Source organism: Gouania willdenowi, chromosome 20 (genome assembly GCF_900634775.1).
Source record: "Gouania willdenowi chromosome 20, fGouWil2.1, whole genome shotgun sequence".
NCBI lineage: Eukaryota > Metazoa > Chordata > Actinopteri > Blenniiformes > Gobiesocidae > Gouania > Gouania willdenowi.
This window is the reverse complement of record NC_041063.1, coordinates 21,580,891-21,608,619: the sequence shown is the minus strand read 5'-3', so window position 1 is coordinate 21,608,619 and position 27,729 is coordinate 21,580,891. Positions and strand designations below refer to the sequence as shown.

General features: G+C 37.2%; 1 protein-coding gene across 4 annotated transcripts; it reads left to right on the top strand.

Annotated features, from left to right (window-relative positions):
* map3k15 (mitogen-activated protein kinase kinase kinase 15) lies at positions 1 to 27,371 on the top strand. Of its 4 annotated transcripts, none has more exons than XM_028434574.1 (30): positions 1 to 114; positions 1,131 to 1,743; positions 3,486 to 3,625; positions 4,926 to 4,949; positions 5,138 to 5,215; positions 6,365 to 6,558; positions 7,577 to 7,745; positions 7,849 to 7,955; positions 8,042 to 8,212; positions 8,286 to 8,398; positions 9,158 to 9,317; positions 10,014 to 10,164; positions 10,252 to 10,359; positions 10,435 to 10,484; positions 11,363 to 11,458; positions 11,525 to 11,612; positions 11,684 to 11,817; positions 12,452 to 12,579; positions 12,652 to 12,782; positions 14,097 to 14,202; positions 14,882 to 15,039; positions 16,380 to 16,563; positions 17,966 to 18,143; positions 19,460 to 19,634; positions 21,388 to 21,573; positions 22,521 to 22,867; positions 24,452 to 24,564; positions 25,180 to 25,286; positions 25,350 to 25,426; positions 27,275 to 27,371. In XM_028434574.1, exons 2-30 carry the CDS (start codon positions 1,446 to 1,448, stop codon positions 27,357 to 27,359), a joined length of 4,056 nt encoding a protein of 1,351 aa, XP_028290375.1. In that variant the 5' UTR covers positions 1 to 114; positions 1,131 to 1,445; the 3' UTR covers positions 27,360 to 27,371. The 4 variants fall into 4 exon arrangements, with proteins under 4 accessions (XP_028290375.1, XP_028290376.1, XP_028290374.1 ...); XM_028434575.1 differs by having other exon boundaries at positions 5,135 to 5,215; positions 10,438 to 10,484; XM_028434573.1 differs by having other exon boundaries at positions 5,135 to 5,215.
* Positions 27,372 to 27,729: the final 358 nt, after the last annotated feature.

Here is a 27,729-nt window from a genome sequence, read left to right as displayed (position 1 = left end):
CGAAAAAGCAGAAGTGAAACTATTCATCAAATCAGAGCTGCGTGAGAAACAAATAGAAAACTCAGTCTCCTTCAGAACCGTGAGATAAAGCCTGGATTTATCATGAACGCTCAGGTTTGTTGTCACAGATTTATTTTCTCATTGGGTTTTAGCCTGTTACACCTTTATGTGAGCATGCAAACATGTGCATAACTAGAGCAGTGGTTCCCAACATTTTTATTGTCACGACCCCATTATTATATAACAAATAACTCTACTCTAAAATAATTTTTAAATCACATTTTGATTTATATTTGAAATTATTGAAATGCAGTTGTGTGAGATTGTGTGTGGTGTTTTAGTTTGAAAAGGAATCATTTATATTTAACTGTGCAAAATAGATAAATGACAATTAAAAAAAAATCATTTCTTTTTAAATTACAAATTAAAAAAAATAATTTTAATGAGTATTTATTTTATTTTTATTATTATTATTACTTGACATTTCAGGCGACCCCAATTTATTTACAGGCAACGCAGCCTTGGGTCACGACCCCAAGGATGAAAAACCCTGCGATAAAGGGTTCACAGTCTTCAAAAGTTCTAAATAAAAATATATATCATCCTTTCAATTTAGCTTAGAGATAATAAATATATTTATTCTACATTATATGACATAGTGGACAACCGAGCAAGTTACTGATGAAATATCATAAATACCTCAATAAATGAATAGATTACAGTACATTACATTTTTATTTGTCATTTAAAGCATATATTCTCTAATGTGTAAGAACAAGAACACAAAAGAAAGAGAATGTATACAGAAAGTTAGCATCTTAAAGAAGTATTTCAGGGAATTATTTTTTTTTGTAGATTAGAAAATGTAAAAATATGAATGAATGTGTGAATTAATAAATTAATCAATGTAATTATAAAGTCTCATTGACTTTTTTGCACAATTAAAATACTTATGTCATATCTAAAGTATTTTTATTAGGAGTTGCTTTCACTGTTGGGTTGAAAAATCCCATTATTATGACTTTTATCTCTTCATTATGATGTTTGTATCTCATAATAATGACTTTACATGGGGATTATTTCATTTTTCTTGTTATGTTTTGTTGTTGTTGCTATTGTACACAGTACAGAAGGAGACACAAGGACACCCAGTTTTATATTTAGACACTGTTAACATTACACACTGTCATGGCCTCGGCCTGAGACTCAGAAACTCAGCCTCTAGATGAGCCTTTATCTCCTCATCCACGTCCGGGATCTGGTCGGATCCAGTCTGTGTGAGGCGGACTCGGTGGTGCGAGATAATCGGCGCATGATGCGGGTTAATGAGGCGGACGGACAGGTGGGGAAACCCGGACGTCGACAGTGAGCAGGCTGAATAAAGCCGGTCGGAGCCCGGAGCAGGACGCACACAGCCCGGATAAAGCACCGACGCTTCCCCGGCTATGGAGAGCGGGCAGAGCGCGCAGGCGGCCGACATGGGAGCGGAGCACTCCGGACCGGTGTGTCTGCTGGAGCGGGTCGACGTGTCCAGCCCGAGCCCGCCGGCCAAGCAGCGCTCCCTGCGGGTGGTGTACGTCCTGAACGACGGGCTGAACTCGGTGATGGCGAGTAGCCCCGAGTCTGGAGCCCTGCAGTGTCTGCAGAGAGGCTGCGACTCAGAGAGCGCCCTCCTCACCACCGTCACCTTCGGACGGCTAGACTTCGGAGAGACGTCGGTCCTGGACAGCTTCTACGATGCAGGTACGACCCGGTGCTCACTTTGATTCACTTTTAGTCATAGTCCTTTGACGAAAATGCAACTTAGTTTTAGTCAAATGTAGTCATCAGGACTATTTCAGTTATAGTCTAGTTTTAGTTATAATCTTTTGACTAAAATGCAAATTCGTTTTAGTCAAATTTAGTCGTCAGGACTATTTAAGTTATAGTCTAGTTTTAGTAATAATCTTAGTTTTAGTTCAATTTTGTCATCAGGACAATTTCAGTTTTAGTCTAGTTTTAGTCAGTCCTTTGACTAAAATGTAACTTAGATTTAGTCATCAGGAGTGGACTATTTCAGTTATAGTCTAATTTTAGTCATAGTCCTTCGATTAAAATGCAACTTAGTTCGAGTCAAATTTAGTCATCAGGACTATTTCAGTTATTGTCTCGTTTTGGTCATAGTCTTTTGACTAAAATGCTAATTATTTTCGGTCAAATTTAGGCAGGAATATTTCAGTTTAATTTGGTCATCAGGACTATTTTAGTTATAATCTAGTTTTGGTCATAGTCTTTTGACTAAAATGCTACTTTGTTTTAGTCAAATTTAATCATCAGGACTGTTTTAGTTATAGTCTAGTTTTAGTCATAGTCTTTTGACTAAAATGCAACTTCATTTAAGACGCGCTAACAAAGGAAAGATACCTTTATTTACATTGGATAAATAGCTGTCAACACTGCTAGTTTCCTCTTACAAACATTTCCATTAAAGCTGTAACCTGATGCAAAGTCTTTAATTGACGTCGATTTATGTAATGTGCAGTATTGTCCTCTCATTGGCTGAAGGCCACTCATGCACAGATTTAATGTTAGCTGCATTAACAAACGGTGAAAATAATATTAAACCATTAGAGACGACCCCTGACATATGCCCCTGTCCCTCCGGGGGGTGGGTGGTACACATGGAGGATGAAATAAAGTGTATGCTCCTTATAACTTATCTTTTAATGAGATTGTTATAATAAAAGTAGTTGATAGTATTTTCCATTATGGACAAACAAGGCATAAATATTGATTTAAAAACACTGCTTTACAAAGCATATCAAATAATAATATGCATATAAGAGCAATTGTCTTAATTTTCTGTTTATATATACAGTATATTGGTTTTTATTTTGTGCGATGCCTTATTCATACATTTTTGCATGTCACTCGCTTACAGTTTTGCCTTTTTTTTTTTTACATTTTGTTTGGAGTATTTCATTCTATTTATATATTTAAATGTAATTTAATGTGTATTTAAGAAAGAAAACTATTTTCGATTGGGTTTTTATTTTTTAAAATATAGAATAAATGCTCAAAGACAAAGATATATATATATATATATATATATATATATATATATATATATATATATATACTATGTCATGTTAATTAGTCATTTTTAAAAATTCTATTACTTGACATTTCAGGCGACGGCCATTTTATTTCCAGGTGACCCCCACATGGGGTCACAGCAACCCCAAGATTGAAAAACCCTGCCGTAATGTAAACACGGTTCAAAAAACTCTTTCTTGCCTTTTAAATTCTGAATGTGTCACAACTGTGGATTATTGATTGTAGCCACGTGCACTAGGCCAAGCCTTTTCTGCACATTTACGTCTCTTTAATTTGCTAGAAAAAGCAGGTAAACGAACTAATGTGTGTGTTTGTGTTCATGGCCGATGAAGAATGATCAGCGACTATACTGTAGCTGTTTGTCTGTGACCGTACGTGTTTCTGTGCAGACGTGGCCGTCGTGGACATGAGTGACGTCTGTCGCCAGCCGTCCTTGTTTTACCACCTGGGTGTGAGAGAGAGCTTCGACATGGCCAATAACGTCATCCTGTACCACGACACTGACCCCGACACGGCGCAGTCGCTGAAGGTAGTCGTGGAAACCATACCATGCCTCTGATATTCCCTTTCAAATCTTCCTTAATACCCTTTCATCAGATTTCCCCGATTAGATGTAATTACTGTCTATTAAACTTACCATAATCGTGCCAAACACCGCACACGGTAATTGAGTATAAAAAAAACTCTATTATTATTATTATTATTATTATTATTATTACGGACATTTTTTTATGGAAAACTCGTCCCAAACATTTAGTCTTATTTTACCAATCCAGGTACCCCAGTGTACAGACGACTAAGGACAATCCTGTTGTCTTGGTGTTTTCCTAAGTTTAACAGTTATTAATTCATGGCTGTTATACTGACTCCGAGGGGTAATACTAAGGGGATTACCCTTGTGATGTCAAAGGAAAATATTTTATGGTTTGTCTTTTGATTTAATTTTTATTTCAAACATGAAAACAACAGCAGTGTGATTAAAAAAAATGATAAAAAATAATAAAAATAATAATACTTAGAATAGAATATTATAAAATAAAACAAAGCAAATAGAGAATAAATGGTTACAAAATCCTGCACGTGAAGCCTGTTCATGTTCGAAAAGGAGGAGGAAATACAGTATAAACTTGTAATATCTGGTACTATACTTTATTTCTATACATTAATCTTCTTATAATATACATCTATTTACACTATAAAAGGAGACATATTCATTGATATATATCTATGTAATTATACAATTCATATAATCCACGATACATTCATCTGTCCAAACATACACCAGTATATACACACCTATTTAATGTTTTCCCTTTAAACCTTTTTCTTATGCGTTAGAATTTCAGAATACATCCTTCTCACTTGCTTTTTTCTCTGTAAATCCAGTTTTTCTTTAAAATTTTAAATTTCTATGCTTGAAACGTGTGGCGAGAATGTCACACTGAAATCACGCGTGATTACATGGCACAATAATTTGTGCGAGATTTGACATGTGGACATTTGCTTTACCTTCAACCACTCATTGATTGGGGAAAAATATGGTAGAAATACGTGATATTGTCCCAAAACATGTAGGTGAGGGTTTAGTCCATGTCATATTATCTTACATTTCCACCCTAATTTTGTTTGAATGGAATACATTTAGTTAAATTTAAAAAGAATGAAATTTTTCTGTGATTTATGTCATATTCCGTAATCATGGAAAATCAGAGGCCCTACATTCCTACTTCAAACAACGTGATCCTGTGTGTGTGTGTGCGTGTGCGTGGGTGCGTGCGTGTGGCTTTGAAACATGTAGTCACATGACCTTTTGTTATGTCTCCTTACAGGATATGGTGGCTCAGAAAAACACAGTAAGTCTCCACGTGTGCTTCACATTGATTTATGTCTAAAGCTATTTCTGGAACTTTCTGGAACATAAACGAGGTTACATACAACCACGCACCAGGCACTGGTGTGAAATCTAAGTCTGCTTTCTGTGTACGTGTGTGTGTGTGTGTGTATATGTGTGTGTGTGTGTGTGTGTGTGTGTGTGGAGAAGGCGGCTCGGTCCCCAGCATTAGGTTTTCCATGGGTTCAGTTGCCTCCAGAATACAGGGGCTCTGGATTGCGCAACAAAGTAGGTACCAGCCAAAGCATGCTGGGAGATTTCCTCACAGACTCGACCGCACAACTAACAAACAGAAAGGCTGGGGAACAGTGATCATTGGATCGCTGGTTACTTTTAGGATCCTTGATAAAATAGTTTAAATAAAAAGAAAAAAAAATATGTAAAGTAAATGTATTTCTAACTTTAAAGATTTTTTTTTAATTAGAGAAATTAGAATAACACTGTATGTATGATTTGTTATTTTTAAAAGTGTAAAGTACTTATAAATCTCTCATACTTAATTACTACCAGTTATCTGGATTTAGGTGGTTTACTCGAGAGATAAACGGGTAGAAATAAAGCATTTAAGAATAAAATTGAGATAATTATCAGAAAAAAAAAATCAATATTAGATTTAAACATCTGCTTCTGCTTGTTCAAACAGTGGTCTCCAAACTGCCGTCCATGGACCATTTTGTAAATGATGATAATTCATATGTGAATTTTTTTTTTTTCTGATAATGCGAAAATGTATCTATATATATTTATATATTTAACATCTCTGATAAGGGCCAACCTTCAATTTTGTAAATTCCCCATTTTTCCACGTTAAGTCAAGGAAAGGTTCCAACTTTGAAAATCCCTGCAAATTTGAACCCAAGTTAAAAAAATGATGTTTTTCTAATTGTATTGCTTTTGCATGGATGCTAATATTTATGTTTGGCTATAATAGTCATTTATAATTACTCTTAATTTCCAGTTAATGCCAATAAAAAAGTTCAATAAAAAGTTAATATTTTTATTATGCTAAAAATTCCCGAGCTTAAGTTCCTGTGAAAATTGACCAGAAAGGTTCTGCTACCTTTGCTAATCACGCTAAGGTTAGAATATGCATGCTAATACTTCATACCTATGACATTAAACATGACTGTCTTTAACATCTGTGATAAATCCAGCGAGTAAAACGAAATGGAGATGAGCTAAAACTTTACTGAGATATAATTGTGTGTAAGAGAGTTGCCTTTGTGAAAGTGTTGCTGCATGATATTAACGTCCCTCATTAATCACTAAAATCCTCTTCCTTCCACTTCCATCTCACATTTCCCACGTCTTCCTTCCTCGACTCTGTTTTGAAACTGGATTTTAGCTGATTCTCTTTTGTTCTGCGTCTCCTTCCAGGCTTCCAGCGGTAACTACTACTTCATCCCCTACATCGTGACCCCGAACCACGAGTACATGTGCTGCGAGAGCGACGCCCAGCGCAGGGCCAGCGAATACATGCAGCCCAGCTGGGACAACCTGCTGGGGCCGCTGTGCGTACCGCTGACTGACCGTTTCACCAGCCTGCTGAAGGACATCCACGTGACCTCCTGGTGAGACCCGAAGGATAACGATAAGTAGCTAGACATTGACTCACTTAGTCAAGTATGTTCAACTGTCCGCAAGCATGAACTCTTTGCGGTTCAGAATTTGACATTAAAGCTCCAATGTCGCAAAATAACCCAATATTTTTACATTATTTTCAAATCTTTAAAGTGAAATTCAAGTGTTGCTGTCAACGTTTTTGCCATTTACTGTTTTGTGATTGTTTTGAACTCATAACACCTGCTTTTTGTGAACTAAAACCAAGGCTTGACCTAAAGATAGAACAGGCTGTCATCTGCATACGAATATAACAAATAGCCTGGTTCGGTATTGTAAAATAGTGAACCTAGGAGTCTTCTTACGTCTTTGTTATATATTTATTTCAAGGCATGTTTTTACTAATAGAAAAAGAAGAAAAATCATATTTAAGACAAAATAAACTCTTAGAATTTGTCATTACAAGCAATCCTTGAAGAGTAACTACACTTTTGGCTGACGTGCAAATAAGATGAAAAAGCAAGGATATTTCAAAGGAGCATCATTATTTTTCATTGTTTTGCCGCAAATTGTATAAAATGTGCCATGTCATCACGCTAATTTTACAATACGAGGTTGGACTTTCATGTTCAAAGTTGCTTTTTTGATATTTAAGAAGTTTTCTTCTTTCTTCACTCATATTGTGATTTCTTGAGTTTCTTCACCAGATAAAGAAGACAGTGATCTGTTTGATGTAATTTTTGTTCTGCTGTTATTATGGTGTTGTTTCCACGTGACATCGCATCACATAAAACTTTGGCCGTATTCAAGTGTTTTCGTGGAAAGCCACAATATCAATATCTGCCATTTGTTTCAACCTTCTATCCGAGAAATCACCAGAAATGTGTTTGGAAATCACGTTGACAGAGTGTTTGGGGGCAAACTTGAATTAAATACGTACGGTTTTCAGAAATATTATTGATCATTGGCGGCAGATTTAAAATGTGCTTATGGCCTATAGTGTCCTTCCCGTTCCTTTTCTTCTGGCAGTGCTTCCTTTAAGGACACCCTCCTGAACGACATCAGGAAAGCCCGGGAGAAGTACCAGGGGGAGGAGCTGGCTAAGGAGCTTTCCCGCATCAAGTTGCGGATCGACAACACTGAGGTTCTGACGCAGGACATCGTCATGAACCTGCTGTTCTCCTACAGAGATATACAGGTACACACGTCGCTACTTCAGACATTTAAACACCAAAAGTTGGTTTCTTTTGCTTTTTTACGTGTTGATTTTGAACCATGTGTGGGCATTTCTTTGGCACCAGGACTACGACGCGATGGTGAAGCTGGTGCAGACCTTGGAGATGCTGCCTACTTGTGATCTGGCAACCCAGCCCATGATCCAGTTCCACTACTCCTTCGCCCTGAACCGGTGCGAAGCAGAACTGTTCAGACCTGTGCAGAAGGACCAACGTGAGTAAAGCTGGAATCGTCTCCGTTTTTTTTTTTTTGGTGCAGGAGAAACAGTCCTGGCGACAGAGAGCAGGCGCTCAGGGTGATGCTCCAGGTGCTGCAGTCCTGCGAGCACCCGGCGCCCGACATGTTCTGCCTCTGTGGGCGAATCTACAAGGACATCTTCCTCGACTCGGACTGCAAAGACATGAAAAATAGAGATAACGCCATTCAGTGGTCGGCATACGTGACTAAATACATTCTCCATGTCTTTATTTGTTGTATTCAAGTGTTTGTCCTGCTCACACAGGTACAGGAAAGGCTTTGAGCTGCAGCCCACGCTTTACTCAGGCATCAACTTGGCCGTTCTACTCATCGTCGCCGGTCAGCAGTTTGAGAGTTCCATGGAGCTCAGAAAAATAGGTGAACGGACGCCTTATTGGTTTTCTCATTAGCTGTGTACGGCTAATGCAAGTGAGATTAAAATGACCAGTTAAAGGCCAAGGTTTTGAGAGTTTTACATTCATTTTTATCCAAGAAAACTTCGACAGAGAGATTGAATTCACTAGTGTTTTTAAGTCGAGACCCAATTTTGATATCAAGAATTTCTGGCGACCCCAAAGACATTTTTTCTAGAATTAGTTTTTGATTATGTTTTGAGCTCAGATATAAATATTTTTTCAACTGCATTTTAGTTGAACTAGATTTATATTTCACAAAATGAAAGTATAGAAATACAGTTGTTTAAGATTGTGTGTTTTTATTTAAAAAAGAATAATAATTAAAAAAAAAAAAAAAATCAAAAAATTATTTTAATTTTTCAGAAATTTAGGGCGACCCCATTTAAACTCCAGCCGACCCCAAGGTTGAAAAACACTGATTTAGTGGCTCCTGGATTGATTTATTTCTATAGCTTTTATCATTTCCGGTCATATTACGCCTCACTTTATCTCTCTCTCTCTGAAGTACCCCCTGTAGTGCCATCGCGTACCCCCATTTGAGAAACACAGTACTAGAAAATGAAGAAAAAGCACACAAAATGAATCCAAGAATGCAGAACAACAACAAATGAAAACAGCGACAGCATGATGCTTGGATTTGAAAGGATTTGGAGGTCTAACAAGTCGTTTCCAGCCTGTGTTTCTACTTTCTCACCATGAATTTCTTCTTCTTCTCTTGTAGGTGTGAGGCTCAACAGCTTGCTCGGTCGCAAAGGCTCCCTGGAGAAAATGAATAACTACTGGGACGTGGGCCAGTTCTTCACAGTTAGCATGTTAGCTCACGACATACCCAAGGCTACGCAGGCCGCTGAGAAGCTGTTCAAGCTGAAACCACCCCTGTGGTATGTGAGATGGGCTATATTGCTATTCACCAGGGTTGTCAATTATAATTGTAATTGATAGTTAATTACAATTATGATGTAATTATAATAAATTGATTTTGAAAAAATCTGTTGCTGTTGTTAATTTGTCATTGTTAATTTGTAATTGAGTTCAGATAACTGACTTTGAATTTGTTGTTGTCATGGAAATTCTATAAACACTGGCACGAAAACGGAAAACATTTAGATTTTTTTTTTTAGATGAGGCCATAAAAATGAGGGGAAATTATTATTATTATTATTTTAAATGTTTTCATAAAAATTGAAAAAATCTGGAATTTTTTTGAGATAAGGCTTTCATAAGAGCTTAAAAATTAGTTAAATATCATGAACACACTTAAACTGGGGTAAAGATCCAGTGATGCATGAAAAATGTGAAAAACATCCAAATTTCGGAGGCAAGGCAAAAAAATTGAAAAAATTTTTTTTACGGGGTTATTCATTTCAGGCTCAGTAATTGTGGTTAATTAAATTTTAACATTAGTAATTGAGAACAAAAATTGTAATTGTATTTCTGGCGTAAAATAATGACTTGTACTTAAACATGGATAATTGAAAATATAATTGTAATTTATGTAATTGACCCCCACCCTGCTATTCACCAAACCAGATTAGTTATTTATTACAATATTGTTATTCCATGTGCTTTTCCTCCAGGTATTTGCGGTCTGTGGTGCAAAACCTGCAGCTGATCCAGAGGTTTAAGAAGCAGTCGGTGGAACATTCCCCACAAAGAGAGAGACTGGACTTCTGGATGGACATCATCGTGGAGGCCACGCAGGGCACCACCAACAGACTGCGCTTTCCTGTGCATATAAAAACATCTACCAATATATAAATGTTATTATGAAATGCACAGTTATTTATTTGTGTTTTTTTTTTTTTTTCATGATAGGTTTTAATTCTGGAACCAACAAAGGTTTACCAGCCTTCATATGTGTCGATCAACAATGAGGCCGAAGAGAAAAACGTCTCCATCTGGCACGTTTCTCCCTCCGAAACGGTCCGAGAATCACATTTTGGTAACGTGTTCGTGTGAATATATTATAAGTAGTAACTCCGTTTGCTTTGGTTACAGAAGGGCATCCATGAGTGGAACTTTACTGCAATGTCCATCAAAGGAATCAGGTAGGGGCCTGGAGACGTTTAGACCAGGGGTTCTCAACTGGTCTCACCCTGGGACCCACATTTTGCGGTCATTAAATCGCGACTCAGTTTTTTTTTTTTTTTTTTTTTTTAGAATTCAACCAACCAAATTTAGTTTGTCAAAACTAGCTGTTGAAAACACGTATGTAATCTTTTTTTAAACATAAATCTATTTATTTTCCTGTGCAAGTCCAACATGAGAGACATTAAATCAGGGTTTTTCAATCTTGGGGTCGGGTCCCCTGTGGGTCACTTGAGATGTCTAGTAATTGATGAAAATGAAAAAAAAAAACTGATTAAAAACACATACATTTTTAATCATTTTTCATTTTCAACTTAAAACAACGCAATCTTAAACAACTTGTCTTTTTCTCTACTGCGTATGATTGAAAGGGCGATTTTATTGGTGATTTAATGTTTTTATTGCTGATTTTTAAATGTTTTTACTTCTGATTTTAATGTTCTTATTGATTTTTAAGCTGTTGGATGTTTTCTGTTGCACTTTTTGATCACGTAAAGCACATTGAATTGCCTTGTGTATGAAATGTGCTATACAAATACATTTGCCTTGTGTGTAATCCTGGCTACGCAGTATTTGTACTAATACAGTATACCAAACATGATCAAAAACTAATTCAAGGAAGAAGAAAAAAGGTCTTTAGGGTCGGCAGAAATTTTTGATATGACAATGGGGTCACGATCCAAAAAAAGACTAAGAACCACTGCATTAAGTATTTATTTATTTTTGACCAGCTGTTTGCAACCCACGAGTTGAGAAGCACTGGTTTTAGACAATATAATATGTTGACGTATCTTCTGACATGTCGGCCATGTTTCCAACTCTGTTGTTTCTCCTGCAGCATCAGTAAGTTTGACGAGCGCTGCTGTTTCCTCTACGTTCACGATAACTCCGATGATTTCCAGATCTACTTCTCCACCGAGGAGCAGTGTGGCCGGTGAGCGCAACACGAGTCCTGTGTTTGCTCCTGCACTGGTCTTTACCTGCACTTTACCTGTTTCAGCTTCTGCTCCATGGTCAAAGAGATGATATCCGACGGGACGGGGAACGCCGTGGAGCTGGAGGGCGAGGGTGAAGGGGATACGCTGGAGGTCGGTGTGTTCGGGTGTGGAAATGTGAGATCTTGCGCTGGTTAAACGTGTTTTGATTTGTGTTGCTTCAGTACGAGTATGACACCAATGAGACGGAGGACAGGGTGGTACTGGGGCGCGGGACGTATGGAGTGGTGTATGCTGGGAGAGATCTCAGCAACCAGGTTCGAATCGCAATCAAGGAGATCCCTGAACGAGACAGCAGGTTAGTGTTTTCAACCTCTGGTTCACGTCTCTAAAGAGAGAAGTCTCGTTTGAGCTTCGTGCTTACAGGGTTCCTGCGGATCCTTAAAAAGTCTTAAAAGTCATTGAATTCATGAATCTAAATATAAGGCCTTATTTGTCATGAAAATGTCTTAAATCATTGTTTTACAAGTCATACATTTTAACACATAATAATTATGATTTTATGATTGTATTTAGTCTATTTGTTTTTTGGGTTTTTTATGTATAAACAACGAAAATTGCGTGTCCAACAAAGATTTTTCTTAATGGTTTTTATTTTTCGTATTTTTGTTATTGTTTTATAGATTTCTGGCTAGTTTTTGTCGTCATCTTATGTTTTTGGAGCAATTTTGATTATTTTTGTCTGTTTTTTTTGTGTATTTTACTGTCATTTTGTGTATTGTTGCGTGTTTACTTTGGGGGGCCGCCAGTTGCTCGTCTGCACTAGACAATAGAAACAAATGACCCCAACCCTATGCAATTAATGTAGCGTTTTTTTCCCCAATTATGTTTACTGTGAAGTCGGTCTAAAGTGTAATTTAAAATGGCAATAAAGGGTATTTAATTTAATTTCAAGCTGTAGGAACCCTGTGTTTGTTCTACTTGCTGATCAGATACTCACAGCCTCTTCATGAAGAGATCGCGCTCCACAAATACCTGAAGCACAGGAACATCGTTCAGTATCTGGGCTCCGTCTCTGAGAACGGATACATCAAGATCTTCATGGAACAAGTACCTGGAGGTGTGTTTGCAGAAGTCAGTCCCTGAAGGCACCAGGGGCCAGTCTTGGTCACTACTTGTCTGTTGTCTCCAGGAAGCCTATCTGCTTTGCTGCGGTCCAAATGGGGCCCATTAAAGGAGGCCACCATCATTTTTTATACCAGACAGATTCTGGAAGGGCTCCGATACCTGCACGAGAACCAGATCGTCCACCGAGACATTAAGGTGCTCAACGTAGAGTCATTGACTCAATCATGAAAGTCTTTGTCTCAGCTGTTTTTAGACCTAAAGGATGAGGGTTTGTACTATGAGCAACGTTAGCTTACTGTGTGAGTGGGTTATTTCCAGTGTAGTTTGGTTTATGTCCACATGACCACAGTTAATGATGAGATGAACAACTTTTATTACAGCAGGGGGTCACAAAAATGTGATTCTCTGATCCAAGGGCCACTTTATCAACCTTCATGTCATCATTTATAAAAATAACCAATCTGAACATGAAGACAGAAAAGATCAAAGGGTTTGTGTGTTTCTGTTGTCATAGTGTATATTTTAGATAATGTTCTCTGTGTTTTTGTTGTTTTGTTTTTGTTGTCATTTTGTATATTGTTTTTCTCATTTTCTGTGTTTTTGTTCTTGTTTTGTGTGTTTTTGTGGTTATTTTGTGTACTGTATTTTGGTTGCCTTGTGTGTGACGAGTCGTTTTTTTTTGTATGTTATCATTTTGTGTATTTTATGTTTTGAAATTATTTTTTTTTTTAACATTTTGTGTATTTTCACTGACATTTTGTATATCTTCATTGCTATTTTGTGTGTTTTGGTGTATTTTGGTCATCTTGTTAGTCGTTTTGTGTGTTTTTCTGTACTTTATGTGTTTTTGTAACTATCTTGGTTTTTGTTGTCATTTTGTGTGTTTTTGTTGTCTTGTATTAGATAAATATTTTTTCTTGTTTTGTATGTATTTCTGTACATTTTTGTCTATGTTATCTTTTGTTTTTCTTATAATTTTGTAACTTTTTCTCTCATTTGCTGTGTTTTGTGGTTGCTTTGTGTGTTTTTGGCATCATTATGTTTAGTTTTTGTTGTCTTGTGTGTGACGAATCATTTTTTGTATTTTTGTCTTCATTTTGTGTATTTTTGTCTTCATTTTGTGTATTTTTCTGTTATTATATATGTTTTGAAATTGGTTTTTTTGTCATTTTGTGTATTTTTATTGCCATTTTGTGTGTTTTCACTGACATTTTGTATATTTTCATTGTAATTTTGAATTTTTTTTGTATTTTGGTTTATTTTGTGTCTTTTTCTGTTATTTTATGTGAATAAATCATGTATTTTTGTTGTCATTGTGTATACCTTCATTGTCATTTTGTGTATTTTTTCTGTAATAATGTGTGTGTTTAGGTCGATTCTGTGTGTTCTTTTTCGAGGCCACACAAAATTAGGCCTCGGGCCGCTAAAAATGCTATTCATCCAGCTGTGATTAAAGAGAATTCAGCACGTGTTGGCGTTTCTAACTTGTGTGATCTGCGTCTTCAACAGGGTGACAACGTGTTGGTGAACACCTACAGCGGCGTCTTGAAGATCTCTGACTTCGGCACCTCAAAACGTTTGGCCGGAGTGAATCCCTGCACGGAAACATTCACAGGTACAGACCAATGCTAACCTTCAAAAAGCTAGAAGATGGTAAATGGAGGTTTTAGGAATAGTGCGAGATGTTTGCCAGGACACGGAAACTACAATAATGACATTTGAAATCATATGGTGTGATTTCTCTCAGAGCAGCTTACATCATTAGAGCCATTGAAATGCTGCGAGTGTAAATATCAAATGACTCTTAAAATGTCAAGAGCCGCCATTAGGCTCTATGGAAACAGCTGCACATTCATAGACCACCTGGCCTCCTCCAGCAGCCACCAGGCTGTGTAATCTGATTACCTAATCAGGCAGAGCTAGGAGAGTGTTTACCTTTCATTAGGAGGTGTGTGCCTGTGTGTCTCTTTGCCGCTTCATTCGTTTTGTCTGTTATATTGCTCCGTCAGCGCTTTCAATTTCCAAGAGTCATTAGATGATGAAACTCCATCCCAGATGTGTGTACACACATTCATTGAGCTCGTGTGCTGAATTCTTTCTGTAAAATACATTTTGGGAAGCATTTCAAATCATCAAAATCTCATTTCTTTGATCAGGATTTTGCAGCTTATGTACATGAAATAAATCCGATCACAGACAGAGATTCTGGATTGAACTGTTAGATTATTGACTTCTTCATGAACATTCTTCTTTATACGTGTTGTAAAGGCTCGCTGTTATCTCTCCTCTTTCAGGTACTTTGCAGTACATGGCTCCAGAAATAATCGACAAAGGCCCCCGAGGATACGGGGCCCCCGCTGACATCTGGTCCCTAGGATGTACCATCATAGAAATGGCCACTGGGAAGCCCCCATTTCACGAGCTGGGGGAGCCGCAGGCAGCCATGTTTAAGGTATGAATTCAAGTTTTATTCATAAAGGCTGACATTACGCTGTTATTATTATGACATGACACCTGTCATTAGTATGAATAAAAAAGCTGTCATTAAGTGTCATTCGTTACCCTAACCAGTGGCGTAACTAGGCTGAAGCCCTGGATAATATTTAATTAGCCCCGAATAAAAACATTTTTAAAGAAAAAAAAACTTTCCGACGGTTCTTGAACGCCCCTCGGGGCCATTGAACACATCATGGGGAACACCTTAGTTCAAAACACTGTAACTCCGCTAATATTTGCTTTATCTGTGAAATTCCACCAGTTTCTGAAAGCTAAGGAGTTACTCACTTAGGCCCAAATAAAGGAGAAAGAAAGAGTCAGATAACAACAGGGGATGAAGAAAGGCAAGTGCAGAGTGAAAGTAAAAAGTTAAGTACAAACAAAGAAAGTTAATAATACAGAAACAAAGACATTTGTTTCTGGCTCGTTTCGTTTTTTTGTAATCAGCCGTTGAATAGAGCAAGTTTTACACAAATCTTCAGTTTCAGAGCAAAAAGCTGAGAAAAAAGCCTTTTTCTAAAAAAAAAAACCCTGTCAGTGACTTTAAAGCTATTTTTTTGCTTTAGCGACAACTCTAACATCTAAACATTGTTTCCTTATATAAAACAAAAAAAACACTGACCGGGCTTTTGATGGCAAAATTATTATTATTTATCTATCTGGGTCAGAGTTGAATTGATTTCTTACTGTATTTTGGCGTTCCTCCAAGTTTCTCTCTCGTCAGTCTGCACACACGCAACTTCCTCTTCCTCCCGGACATGCAGAGTGTCACTGCGTTCCCCGTTTTTTTTATTGTTTTACCTCACCATCGCCCACACTCTCCATGAGTTCCACACATGCTCTGGTCGAGTGTGCGCTGCTGGGAACGTCAACTCTCGTACATAGCACCAGTTTCTGTCTCATAAACGCCTTTCCTCTCTCCCTCTGAGCTCTGCTGAGCAGGGATGATCTCTCATCCAAAGGTGCGCTGCTACCTCCTACATGTTACCTATTATTTTGCTATCTGGCTCACAGGCTGGGGGTGTTTTGTACCCCCCCCCCCCCCCCCCCAAATGACGAGTTATCTCGCCAATGGCACTGAGCGTTTGGAGTTGAAATGACGAGTTATCTCGTCAATGGCACTGAGTGAGTTAATGACAACCTTCATGACACCTTATTCATGCCAATGACACATGATGACAGCGTAATGTCGGCCTTATCTATAAAACTTCAAGTAAAGTGTTCCATATTTTTGCTGTTTGAGGACATTGACTGTCCGCTCTCGTTCAAATGTGTGAACTTGTTTTTGCGGTTAAGGTTGGAATGTTTAAGATTCACCCTGAAATCCCAGAGTCCCTGTCCCTGGAGGCCAAGTCGTTCATTCTGCGCTGCTTTGAGCCCGACCCCCACAAGAGAGCCATCGCCTCGGACCTGCTGAAGGACACGTTCGTCAAGCACGGCACCAAGGGCAAGAAGAGCAAGATCGCATTTAAGCCATCAGGTCACAGTCAACGCATTATTCTGTCTATTCTGAAAGTACAAATACCTTTTCTATGAACCAGATAATGGGACCATGTTCAAGTGCTTCATTAGCTGCGTTTCCATTACCCTTGGAAATGCGCAAAATCTAAATTTCCCAAAAAAATCTGGGTATGGCAACACTTGAATTTTAAAAAATCACTCAAATATTGCTAAAACATTTTGACACTTTCATGAGATTTTTATTTTTATTTTATTTTTTTATTTTTTTACTTGTCTGCACATGCTGTCAAAGGTCAATACCACAGGAAGTGCAATCATTATGAGACAGCAATGCATATTTTGTTATTGCAATAAAATACATTGATTTATTTTATTGCTTAATTGTGACCATCACCAGCCCTCCCTAAGGAAGTGTAAGAAATCTTTTATTATAGGGAGGATATAAAAAGGGAGAGCAGTGTTACACCTAAGTGGAGGGGGAAGGGGAGGGGAAAGGGAGCAGGGAGGAGAGACTCAAGGCAGTTATACTTTTTCGAAGTTTTAGAAATACCGCTTTTATTTTGCAAAAAATTGTAATGGAGACATAGTTAGGGATCCTAAAGCATGTTATTCATCAGATAAAGACATTGTTTGTGCTTCATGGATCAATAAATTCAAGATTGTTTGCTCAAAAAAAGGTTGAAATTGCTGCTTGAGATTCTCTTTTGTTACCCACTATAAACACTCTCAGGATATCAAAGTTCTTTTCTGGTGAAGAAACACAAGAAATCACAGTAAAAATGAATTAAAAACACTTCTGTGCATCTGTTTATGGGACTCCACATCCCACAATGCAATGGAGGAAACGTTTCCAACAATGTCAATAAGAGTGTTTAAAATGGAGTTAAAAACAAACTTTTGAGCAGAAATTTCAGCCTTTTACATCTATTTTCAAGGTAAATGTTCTTCAATTTGAAATTTGAAATTCAAAAAAGTATCACCTCCAGCAGCTTTAATATAACTATTGCTCTTAAGTGTAACTTTTTGCTTCATCTGAGAAGATTTCTAATACACATACACACATTTAAGTTTTAGTCATGAGCTATTTTCACATGTGAGCAATATTATATATGTCATGTTATCCTAGTTTTTCCTTCCATACAGTATGTAAAGCAGCAAGCAATACATTAAATTAAATAAACTTAAAAAAATCCATGATTTTGTGACAAAATTGTGTGTAATTTAGTTAAAACAAATTTTTTTTCCTATTTTTATTTGGGAGAAATTACAGGATTTTAGAAACATTCTGAGTACTTTTCACAATTTTGATTAAAAATGGCTGCCATCATGTGATATAAACTGTATGAACTAACTGTAGTTTCTTGTTTGTTTTTTATTGTGAAAGTAATGTTTTGGTATGCATTGTGTGTGTGTGATTTCAGACTACATCCATAATGTTTCCCTGCCCGTGCAGCTCCAATGTGAGGCCGCCGGCAGCAGCAGCAGCGACCATGGCTCAGTGAGTCCAGACTGTGACTCCAAACACGACGTTTTCTTCCAGAAGAAGAAGAACTCCGGCTCGGAAAGTCTGCTCAAACCACCAAACTCCAACTACCTGAGGTGAGTCGGAGGTTTTCATTCACTGAGTCGTGTCGGCAGCAGCTCAGGTTCTTCCATTCTAACTCTAAGAGAGGGAACCTTCATCACAGATCTGAGGGCCACATTAATAACATGCATGTTAGCATTTAGAATAATGACCATTCTGAGCATGAACACAGGAAACAACAAAGTGATTGTGTGTTTTTATCGTAGTTTTGTGTGTAATGAATAATTTTGGGTTTTTTCATGGTTATTTTTGCAGTCGTGATGTGTGTTTTCCAAGTAATTATGTATAATTTGTATCGTTTTGTGTGTTCTTGTAGTTGTGTTTTGTGGTCATTTTTGTGTTTTTGTTGTTTTGTATATTCCTTCTGTTAATTCTTTTTTTTTTTGTAGTCCGTGTTTTTTTCAATAATTTTGAATTGTTTTTAAAAGAATCTCATTTTGTGGTTTAGTGTATTTTTGGAGTTATTTATTGTTTGCTGTTCTTTAGTATATTTTTCTGTTATTTTGTGTATTTTTTGTTGTTGTTTTGTGTGTTCTGAGTAAATTTGTGTATTTTCATGTTTATTTTTACAGTCGTCTTGTGTGTTTTTGAAGCAATAATGTAAAATTTGTCTCATTTTATGTGTTCTTGTAGTTGTTTTGTATTTTATCAGTCAATTTGAGTATTTTTGTGGTCATTTAGTGTTTTTGGTATCATTTTTGAGTTTCTTTTTGCTGTTTTGTATATTCTTCTGTTAATTCTTTCATTTTATAGCGGTCTTGTGTGTGTTTTAAATAATTTTTAATTTTTCAAATCTCATTTTGTGTTTTTTGTAGAGTCATTTGTTGTGTTTTTATATTTGTTTTGTACATTTTTCTGTCATTTTTTGTATTTCTGTAGTTGGTTTGTGTGTTTTCATGTCATTTTGATCTTCTGTTTTGGAGGCCGCACTAACTCAGACACAGGTCTAGATGTGGCCCCTGGGCCTCCAGTCGCTAACTCTGATGTTTATCTGGTTAATTTAGATAGAAAGTGAAAATAAAGCCACGCACGTTACTGTGCACGTGCACGTGTGTGGGTTGGCAGGTGGCTTGATCACAGCGCCGTGTGCTCGGCTGCCTTTTACAGCGCAGATATAATACGATCTGATCAGTTTACGAGCTACAGCTGGCTGCTTCGCGCACACTCGTGCTCGTGCGTGGACGTGCTTGTGTGAGAGCGCTCGTGCACGCCACCTCACGCTGAACACACATAGTAACCAGGAGAGGTTTGAATCTGTAAATAAACCCATAGACATGTCCCACTGCTGTAAAACGCTCCTCTTTTGTGTGTGTGTGTGTGTGTGTCACAGTGTCCCTGATGAGGGTTCAGTGTCCGAGGACCGCAGCGTGCCCCCGTCCCCTGAGGACAGGGACAGCGGCCTCTTCCTGCTAAAGAAGGACAGCGAGAGACGAGCGATTCTGTTCAAAGTTCTCAACGACGACCAGGATAAAGTCATCTCCAACCTCAAGGAAAACCACATCCAGGTCTGAGTGTGTGTGTGTGTGCGACACACCTGAATACTCATGCACCTATGTGCAAAATCACACACACACAACTAGGGCTGGGCGATATATATAAATTGAAGATATATCAAGATTTCTATTTTGGTGATATAGAAAATTACAATATCTCCTATATCGACATATGTCTTTTATAGCTTATTTTGTTTTAAAATGCTTGTTTTAGGAGTCGCTGCTTTCACTACAGCGTTAAAAGCACAGTTAGATGGATTTCTGAGTGCGTATTAACCCAGACCTTCCTCTTCACTCACATGTGCTGTCCCTTATAGGAGAAAAATAAACTGGCACATATTAATCAGCCTGCTTGTTAATAAATGTGCCTATGTGGCATTTTGCATCAGCAAATTTAACCCAGAATTGTTTTTCTGGTCAGATGTCATTCAGAATAAAATTATCGAGATTTATATTGTATATTGCAATTTTTAGAAAAAATATTGCGATATGAGTTTTGGTCCGTATCGCCCAGCCCTACACACAACATATAACTTCTACTCCTGCACACCAAAAAAAACATAATAATGTAATGTCATATACAATGTAGCCTTACAGTGAAATTTGTCTCTGAATGTTGAATAATATATAATGAAAAATAAAATAATAATAATCTGTAAGCACACAAGAAAACATCTTATTCAGAATTAGACAATTTGCGTACCCCTGGGGTTACCCGTACCCCACTTTGGGAACCTTTGATCTAACATATGGTATAAACATGCATGCAATATATATGAGGAGTAATAACTTAATAAGTAATACGTTAAACAAACATTATTTATTTATTTTTTTTAAATGCAAAATTTATACATTACTAACTGATGAAGGCAAACGTAAGAATAAGAAATAATTCTACTATTTAAACTTGATGAATTTTAGTTAATAAAGGGACAATTTGCGGCCTATGAAGTCAATTTTAATTAAATGTATTTAAATAAGTGAAACTGTAGCCTATGGATATGGGTTATCTTCTCTAGTCCCTTGGCCTGTTGATGTATAAACTGTACAAAAGGACATACAAATACTCAAAACATTAATGCTGTCATATAAATACTTAATGAAAAGCATTGAAAAACAATATACATTTGAATAATGATGTCAAACTATTACAATTAAACCAACAGCTTCAAATACAGTATGTCTAATTCATAAAGTTTGCTCATGATAACGCTCGAAAGATATTTATTTTATGGACAATGGTTACAACGTTGCTTTTCCTGCAACCAAATGATGGAAATTAACTGGTACATCTAAATAAAGTAGAAAACATACAATAAGGCACTCACTCTAAAACACACTTTAGCTGCACTTTTTATTCCTAAACATTTCATACATAATCGTACAATTTCCTGTTATTATTTATCGTACAATTTCTGAAAGTAATCTGCCGATGTTTGTTGGAAAACGTGCACATTTCATGAAGGATCTCAAGATCATGAGCTGAAAATGGGTCAGTGCATTTGAAAAACCAAGTAAAAAAGCCGTGCTTTTATTTTGAAAGACATTTTTACAGTGCTTTGAACCAAATGCTGTTTTTTCACACTTTTAACGCTAGAGGGCAGTAATTAGTTACTTTTCTTCAACGATCTTCATATGTTTTTCTTTTTTACTTTGTGCATCATTTCCTGTTTGGGTTAAATTGTGAAATAGAAAATGCAGGAAGTGGCGTGAGCTCTTGTAATGTTCTACTTTTGGATCACTTCAGGGATTTGTGTGTTTTCAGGGCATTGAGGAGCTCCAGTTGTCTGTCGAGCACATCAAACAGATCATCTGCATCCTTCGAGACTTCATCCATTCCCCAGAGAGACGCGTCATGGCCGCCACCATCTCCAAGCTCAAGCTGGACCTGGACTTTGACTCCACTTCCATCAACCAGATCCAACTGGTGCTGTTTGGCTTCCAGGACTCGGTCAGCTCTGAAACTCTCGTGATCTAGTGATGATACGCACATCAGCCTTAATATCGCATCTTATAATATCTACATAATCAACATTCACGACAGCATTTAGAATAAAGACCAATCTGAGCATTAACACAGGAAACAACAAAGGGTTTGTGTGTGTTTTGGTTCTCATTTTGTACATTTTCTGTGCACTTGTTTTGTGTTTTTGACTACATTTTGTGATTATTTTTTTTTTTACTTGTGTGTTTTTGTAGTCTTTTTGCATATTTCTATTGTCGTTTGGTTTTATTTTTCTGTCATTGTGTGTGTTTGCTGTTGTTTTGTGTTCTTTTTCTGGGTTTATTTTGTGTGTTTTTCATCTCATTTTGTGTTTTTTGGGAGTCATTTAGTGTTTTTGTTGTAATTTTGTACATTTTTCTCATTTTGTATGTGCTGTTGTACTGTGATGGGGGTTTGAAGTCATTCTGGTTGTCATTTTGTACACTTTTCTGTAATTTTGTGTGTGCTTGTTTTGTGTTTTAGGATTCATTTTGTCTTCATAATTTGTGTTTTTGGAGTAATTTTGTGTATTATTGCTGTTGTCTTGTGTGTTTTTTTTCATCATTTTGTGTATTTTTGTTATAATTTTGTACATTTTTTTCATTGTGCATGCGTTGTTGTATTGTGGTGGAGTTTTATAGTCATTTACTGTATTCAAGTTGTAATTTTGTGTTTTTTTAGAATGTATAATTTTGTGTATTTTTGATGTCATGTTTTTGTAGTAATTTTGTGTTTTTTTGCTGTTATCTTTTGTGTGTTTTGGAGTAATTTTTTATTGCGTTTACCCTGGGGTTCACACAAAATGTGACTGCTGCATGTGACCCCTGGGCCACCAGTTGACCATATGCTCTAAGATAATTTTTGTCTTATTTCTGTAAATAAATGACTTCTAATGTGCGTCTGTGAACTTTCAGGTGAACAAAGTCCTGAGGAACCACCACATTAAGCCCCACTGGATGTTTGCAATGGACAACATCATCCGCAGGGCGGTGCAGGCCGCCATCACCATCCTCATCCCAGAGCTAAAGACGCACTTCGGCCCGGCGTCGGAGTGCGAGGGCGCCGAGAAGGAGGACGAGGTGGACGAGGAGGAAGCAGAGTTCAGCCCCGTTTTGGCTCCGCAGGCAGACGAGCCTGGGACCACGCCCGACCCCGCCCACTCTGCAGGTGTAGCCCTAAACTCCACCCAATCTCATGAGCATCAGCGCTCGCATCATCAGCTGGGCGTCCATCTGGCACGACTGAAACAGGAGACCAACAGGTACACAGATAAACACACTCGTCATCAGGTGTGTGTGTGTTTTTTTTTCTCCTTTTGTGTATTGTGTTTATTTTGTATATTTGTCAAACTCATTTTAGTTCAGGGACCAAAGTGTAAAACCAGCAATTTCAACATAATACACCTTAATTTGCACTTCCGCTTATAATTGATATAAAAAGTATGTAAGAAACAATACCTTCAAACAATAAGTTAAAGATTTTTATTTAAATTTCATTGATTTTTGTGCCAGTTTTTTATTTTTTAATCTAATCTGGATAAATTTTGTTGAATAATTTGAAGGAAATTGTAAGATTCTGGAAAAAATTGGAGTTTTTACAACAATTTAAGGTGAAAAATAACTGCCATCATGTGATATAAGCATCAGTTTGTGGAACTTCATTGGATATGTGTCATTGATGGGGCTGAGATATCTACAAATGAATTATTTGATAATTTACACAATAATTTATATTAATTTTCTGTCATTTTTACTTGCGGGCCAAATCAGATGCTCTAAAGGGCCGGATTTGGCCCCCGGGCCTTGAGTTTGACACATGATTTATGGTTTACAATGTAAAAGTGTCTTGAGACCGACCTGTCACGCTGTGTTTTATGGCTGAGTGAAGTCTGGTGTGTTTAAAAACTCAATAATCAGATAATATGAATACATTATATAGAGGAGGTTCACACCTGCTGCTGATGGCGTATAAAGAGGAGGAGTCAGAGTTATGAAGTCCGTCCGAGTCGATCCTAATTAGTCCTGCAGCAATAGATCCTATTGTTTTCATCTTTAAATTCAAACAAAATTAAGTTTATGATTTTTTTTTTTTATTATTAAATCTTTTTTCATTTATAGCAATAGTTACATTTTTTTTTTTATTTCTTTGCTAAACGCAAAATATGGTCACGATCAAATTTTCACAGGAAAAACTAACTTCCTGAAATTGATTTTTTTGTAAAAAATTATTTGTGTTTATTTATTCATTCATATTTCATTTAAAAATATTTTCTTTAAGAAAATCAAGCAGAACTTGCAATATGACACGGAATTAACCCTCACATGCATGTTTTGGGACAATATCACACATTTACATGCATTTATTCCACTGTACATGGGTGAGCAAAAAGATGGAAATATCAAATCTCTATGAAAAATGTTGATACGAATTCTGACGACATGACGGACTTCACCTCCGGAAGTGGAAATAGCGACATGACATGGACTAGACCTTCAACAACATGTTTTGGGACATTATCACACATTTCTATGATAATTTTCACCATAAAGCAGGAAGCTGAATGTGGCTACGTAATCTCTCATGATTTTAACACAATTCTACAATATAGCAATACGAAAATTAAGTGCGACTGTTTACTTGATTAACCATATTAAGCACGTTTTGCACGATTTCAAGAAGTTTATAGACAGTAATGATATGTGATAGTGAAAGCTGATCAAATGGAACGGTCAACTCTGACACAGAATTGGCTAAAAACTATGAATCTTAAAAATGGAGGCTTTAAAAAAGGTGCAAAGTTAATAAAGAATACTATATAAATGTATACACTGTGCTTTGACCTCAGGCTGCTGGAGGAGCTGCTACAGAAGGAGAAGGAGTACCAGCAGGTACTGAAGACCACCCTGCAGCAGAGGACCCACGACCTGGAGCTGGTCAGAGTCCGGTACAGACCGCCAGGTAAACGCAGCTACTCTACACGGTTCTCACGGTTAGTTGATTGCAACTGTACTCAAGTACGAGTACAAGTAAGCCATACATAAAATACTCAATTACAAGTAAAATTAGCTCAATTAAATAGTACTCAAAGTTAAAGTTACTAGTTACTTTCACCCCCATGTTTGTTTTTAGGAATAAATCTTCCCACGCTTCCCTTGCACACAGTAAACATCTCATTTATAAACTTAAAAAGGAAGAGACGAGATCTTGCACAATTGGAACTTCATTTATTCTCTACAAAAGCATAAAATAAAAGTTTTGTCAAAATGTAAGATTTGAAAAAAAATAAAATAACACCTATTAATTCATATTCAAATGTGAAAATTCTCTACAACTGAGAAAATAACTACCATCCAATGCTGTTTTAGCAATGCCAGAACTTTTCCGGAGCGTTGTAAGAAAATAGTGAGGAAAAAAAGCGGAAGTGGCAAATTTTCTAAATAAAATACCAGATAAAAACAAGACATTTTGTTTGGTGCGTCCCTGTACTGGTCCGCGACCCGGTGGTTGGGGACCACTGGTGAGGATAAACATCTCTTAGGTTTAGGAACTAAAGCCTAAAGTCTTTTTTTCCAGATGTTTCGCCTCCCTCTATCTTCCACACACCAGCGGACCACGAGCCAGACAAGCAGCTCACCGATTGGCTGAAAGAGCACGGGGCGGACCCTGACACGATAGATAAAGTGGAGTATATGCACATGACTTTAAAATGAGCTCCTAAGCTAACGTGTTGTGTTTGTTCCTAGTTTGTGTTGGAGGAATACACTCTGAACGACGTTCTCAATGAAATCAGCAAAGACGATCTTCGCTGCCTTCGTCTGAGGTACCCACAATTCTTCATCGCTCAACATTTGGTCCGTTTTCTCTAATTTAATAAACTTTCTTCACGTGTCAAACTCAGTGCAAGGGCCCAAATCCAGCCCTTTAAGCATCCAAATCATCAAACAGGAGAAAGTAAAAATGAGTGAGAAAATACGAATCATCGTGTAAATTACTAATTAGATACAGCTGCCTCTGACACTGCAGATCACACTATACTGGTTGATCGACTCAAATCTAAGATGGGGTTTTCTGGTCCTGTTCTCCAGTGGTTCACTTCTTATATAAATGAAATACCTTTTAATGTTGCTATTAATGATGTTATGTCCAACCTGTCATGTGGAGTAGCACAGGGCTCTGTTCTGGGGCCTTTTTTGTTTTTGTTGCACCTGATGCCTCTTGGTTGGTTGATCCATGGTTTTAAAAATGCGTCTTATAATTTTTATGCTGACGATATCCAGTTGTACTGCTCCTTTAATGAGTTTCACTTTTTATCAGAGTTCTTCGATTGTATATCCTGTATCAAAAACGGGTTGTTATCAAATCATCTCCAGATAAATTCAAACAATCGCTCCTGATAAAAAGATCATCTGATTTAAAAAAAAAAAAAACTCTCTTGGTGATCTGGGCTCATCTGTTAAAACCAGCCTCAGAAACCTTGGGGTTGTGTTTGATCAGTCAAAGTTTTTGGAGGGTCACTGTCGTCAACTGACTAAAAACTGTTTTTACCACCTGAGAAATGTTTTAAAAGTGAGGCATCTGTTATCAAAATCTGATTTTGAACTGGTCATACACGCGTTTATATCATCTCACATTGACTATTGTAATTCTGTCTTCACTTGTTTTAATAAGTCGACCATAAACAGACTCCAGACGGTAAAAAATGCTGCTGCCAGACTTTTAACCGATGCTCCCAGAACATCCCTCATCACCCCCATTCTTTCTACTCTGCACTGGCTTTCAGTCAAGTTTCAAACGGAGTACAAAATCTTAGTCCTTACTTTCAGAGCGTTACATGGCCACGCCCCGCAATATATCTCAAACTTGTTGTGCCCCTACACTGCAGGGCGAAGCCTGTGGTCTTCAGGTCAGGGTCTCCTACAGATCCTAAAAACTACATTTAAAACCCAAGGAGGCCTGGCGTTCCAGACTCTGGAATAACCTGCACCAGTCTTTCCGGGAGCTCAACTGTGTGGTCACTTTTAAGAAACTGTTGAAGACTTTGCATTTCAGAAAAGCTTTTAGTTAACTGGATTTTAAATGTTTTATCCTTTTATGATGCTGCTCTTATGATGTATATGCACCCATGTTTTATTATTTTGTTATGATGTTGCACTTGTATTTTCACCACAGCTCTGTACAGCACTTTGTGATTTTATTTGCAAAAAGTGTTTTTTTAAAAAATTACTTATGCTTAAACAACTGTATTTTTATACTTTCACATTGTGAAATATAAATATACTTCAATTAAAATGGAGTAAAAAAAAATATATATATATATATATATATGTCTGAGCTCAAACATGATCAAAAACTAATTCGAGGAAAAAAAAAATGTCTTTGAGGTTGTCAGAAAATCTTGGTATCAAAATGGGGTCATGATCCAAAAGAAGGTTGGGAACCACTGCATTAAATATTATTTCTTTCCACTTATTTACCTAATGAGATTCTTTAAAATGTGTGTCACTCATTCATTCCATCGTTGTGTTTTTAAATAGTAAATAGTTTTTTAACAAAATGTTGCAGAAAGGGAAATAGCGATAGGGGTACTTGAGCCAAAGAAGTTTGAGAACCACTGATTTTGATAAACTATTATTAATAAATTCATACTTCTTTTCTCCCGACTCTGCAGGGGCGGAGTCCTTTGCAGAATCTGGCGAGCCATCCAAAGGCACAGAGAGCGAGAGCGTCTGACAAGTCCAGAGGACGACGCGTAACCGGTCGACAGAAAAAAAACCTGCACACATGCCCGACATTCTTTACTCCGCCAGTGCCTTTTAACTCATTCAGTGCCAGCCATTTTCAGATTTTCTACCCCCCTCAGTGCCAGCCATTTTTGAGCCCTTTGACTGATTTTAAAGACCCACAGAATATTTTCTACTATGACACCAGATTCTGAAAGATTGAAGCCTCTACTTTCATCAAAAAAAAAAACCATTTGTTTCTGGCTCGTTTCCTTTTTTTGTAATCAGCCGTTGAATAGAGCAAGTTTTACACAAATCTTCAGTTTCAGAGCAAAAAGCTGAGAAAAAAGCCTTTTTGTAAAAAAAAAAAAACCCTGTCAGTGACTTTAAAGCTATTTTTTTT

What these genes read in the sequence shown, in the direction of transcription:
- map3k15 (XM_028434573.1), top strand. Translation starts at nt 1,446, where the DNA reads ATGGAGAGCGGGCAGAGCGCGCAGGCGGCCGACATGGGAGCGGAGCAC. An exon ending in AGAGATAACGCCATTCAGTG is followed by an intron (nt 8,213 to 8,285) that starts GTCGGCATACGT and finishes CTGCTCACACAG; the next exon opens with GTACAGGAAAGGCTTTGAGC. An exon ending in GTGAAGGGGATACGCTGGAG is followed by an intron (nt 11,613 to 11,683) that starts GTCGGTGTGTTC and finishes GTGTTGCTTCAG; the next exon opens with TACGAGTATGACACCAATGA.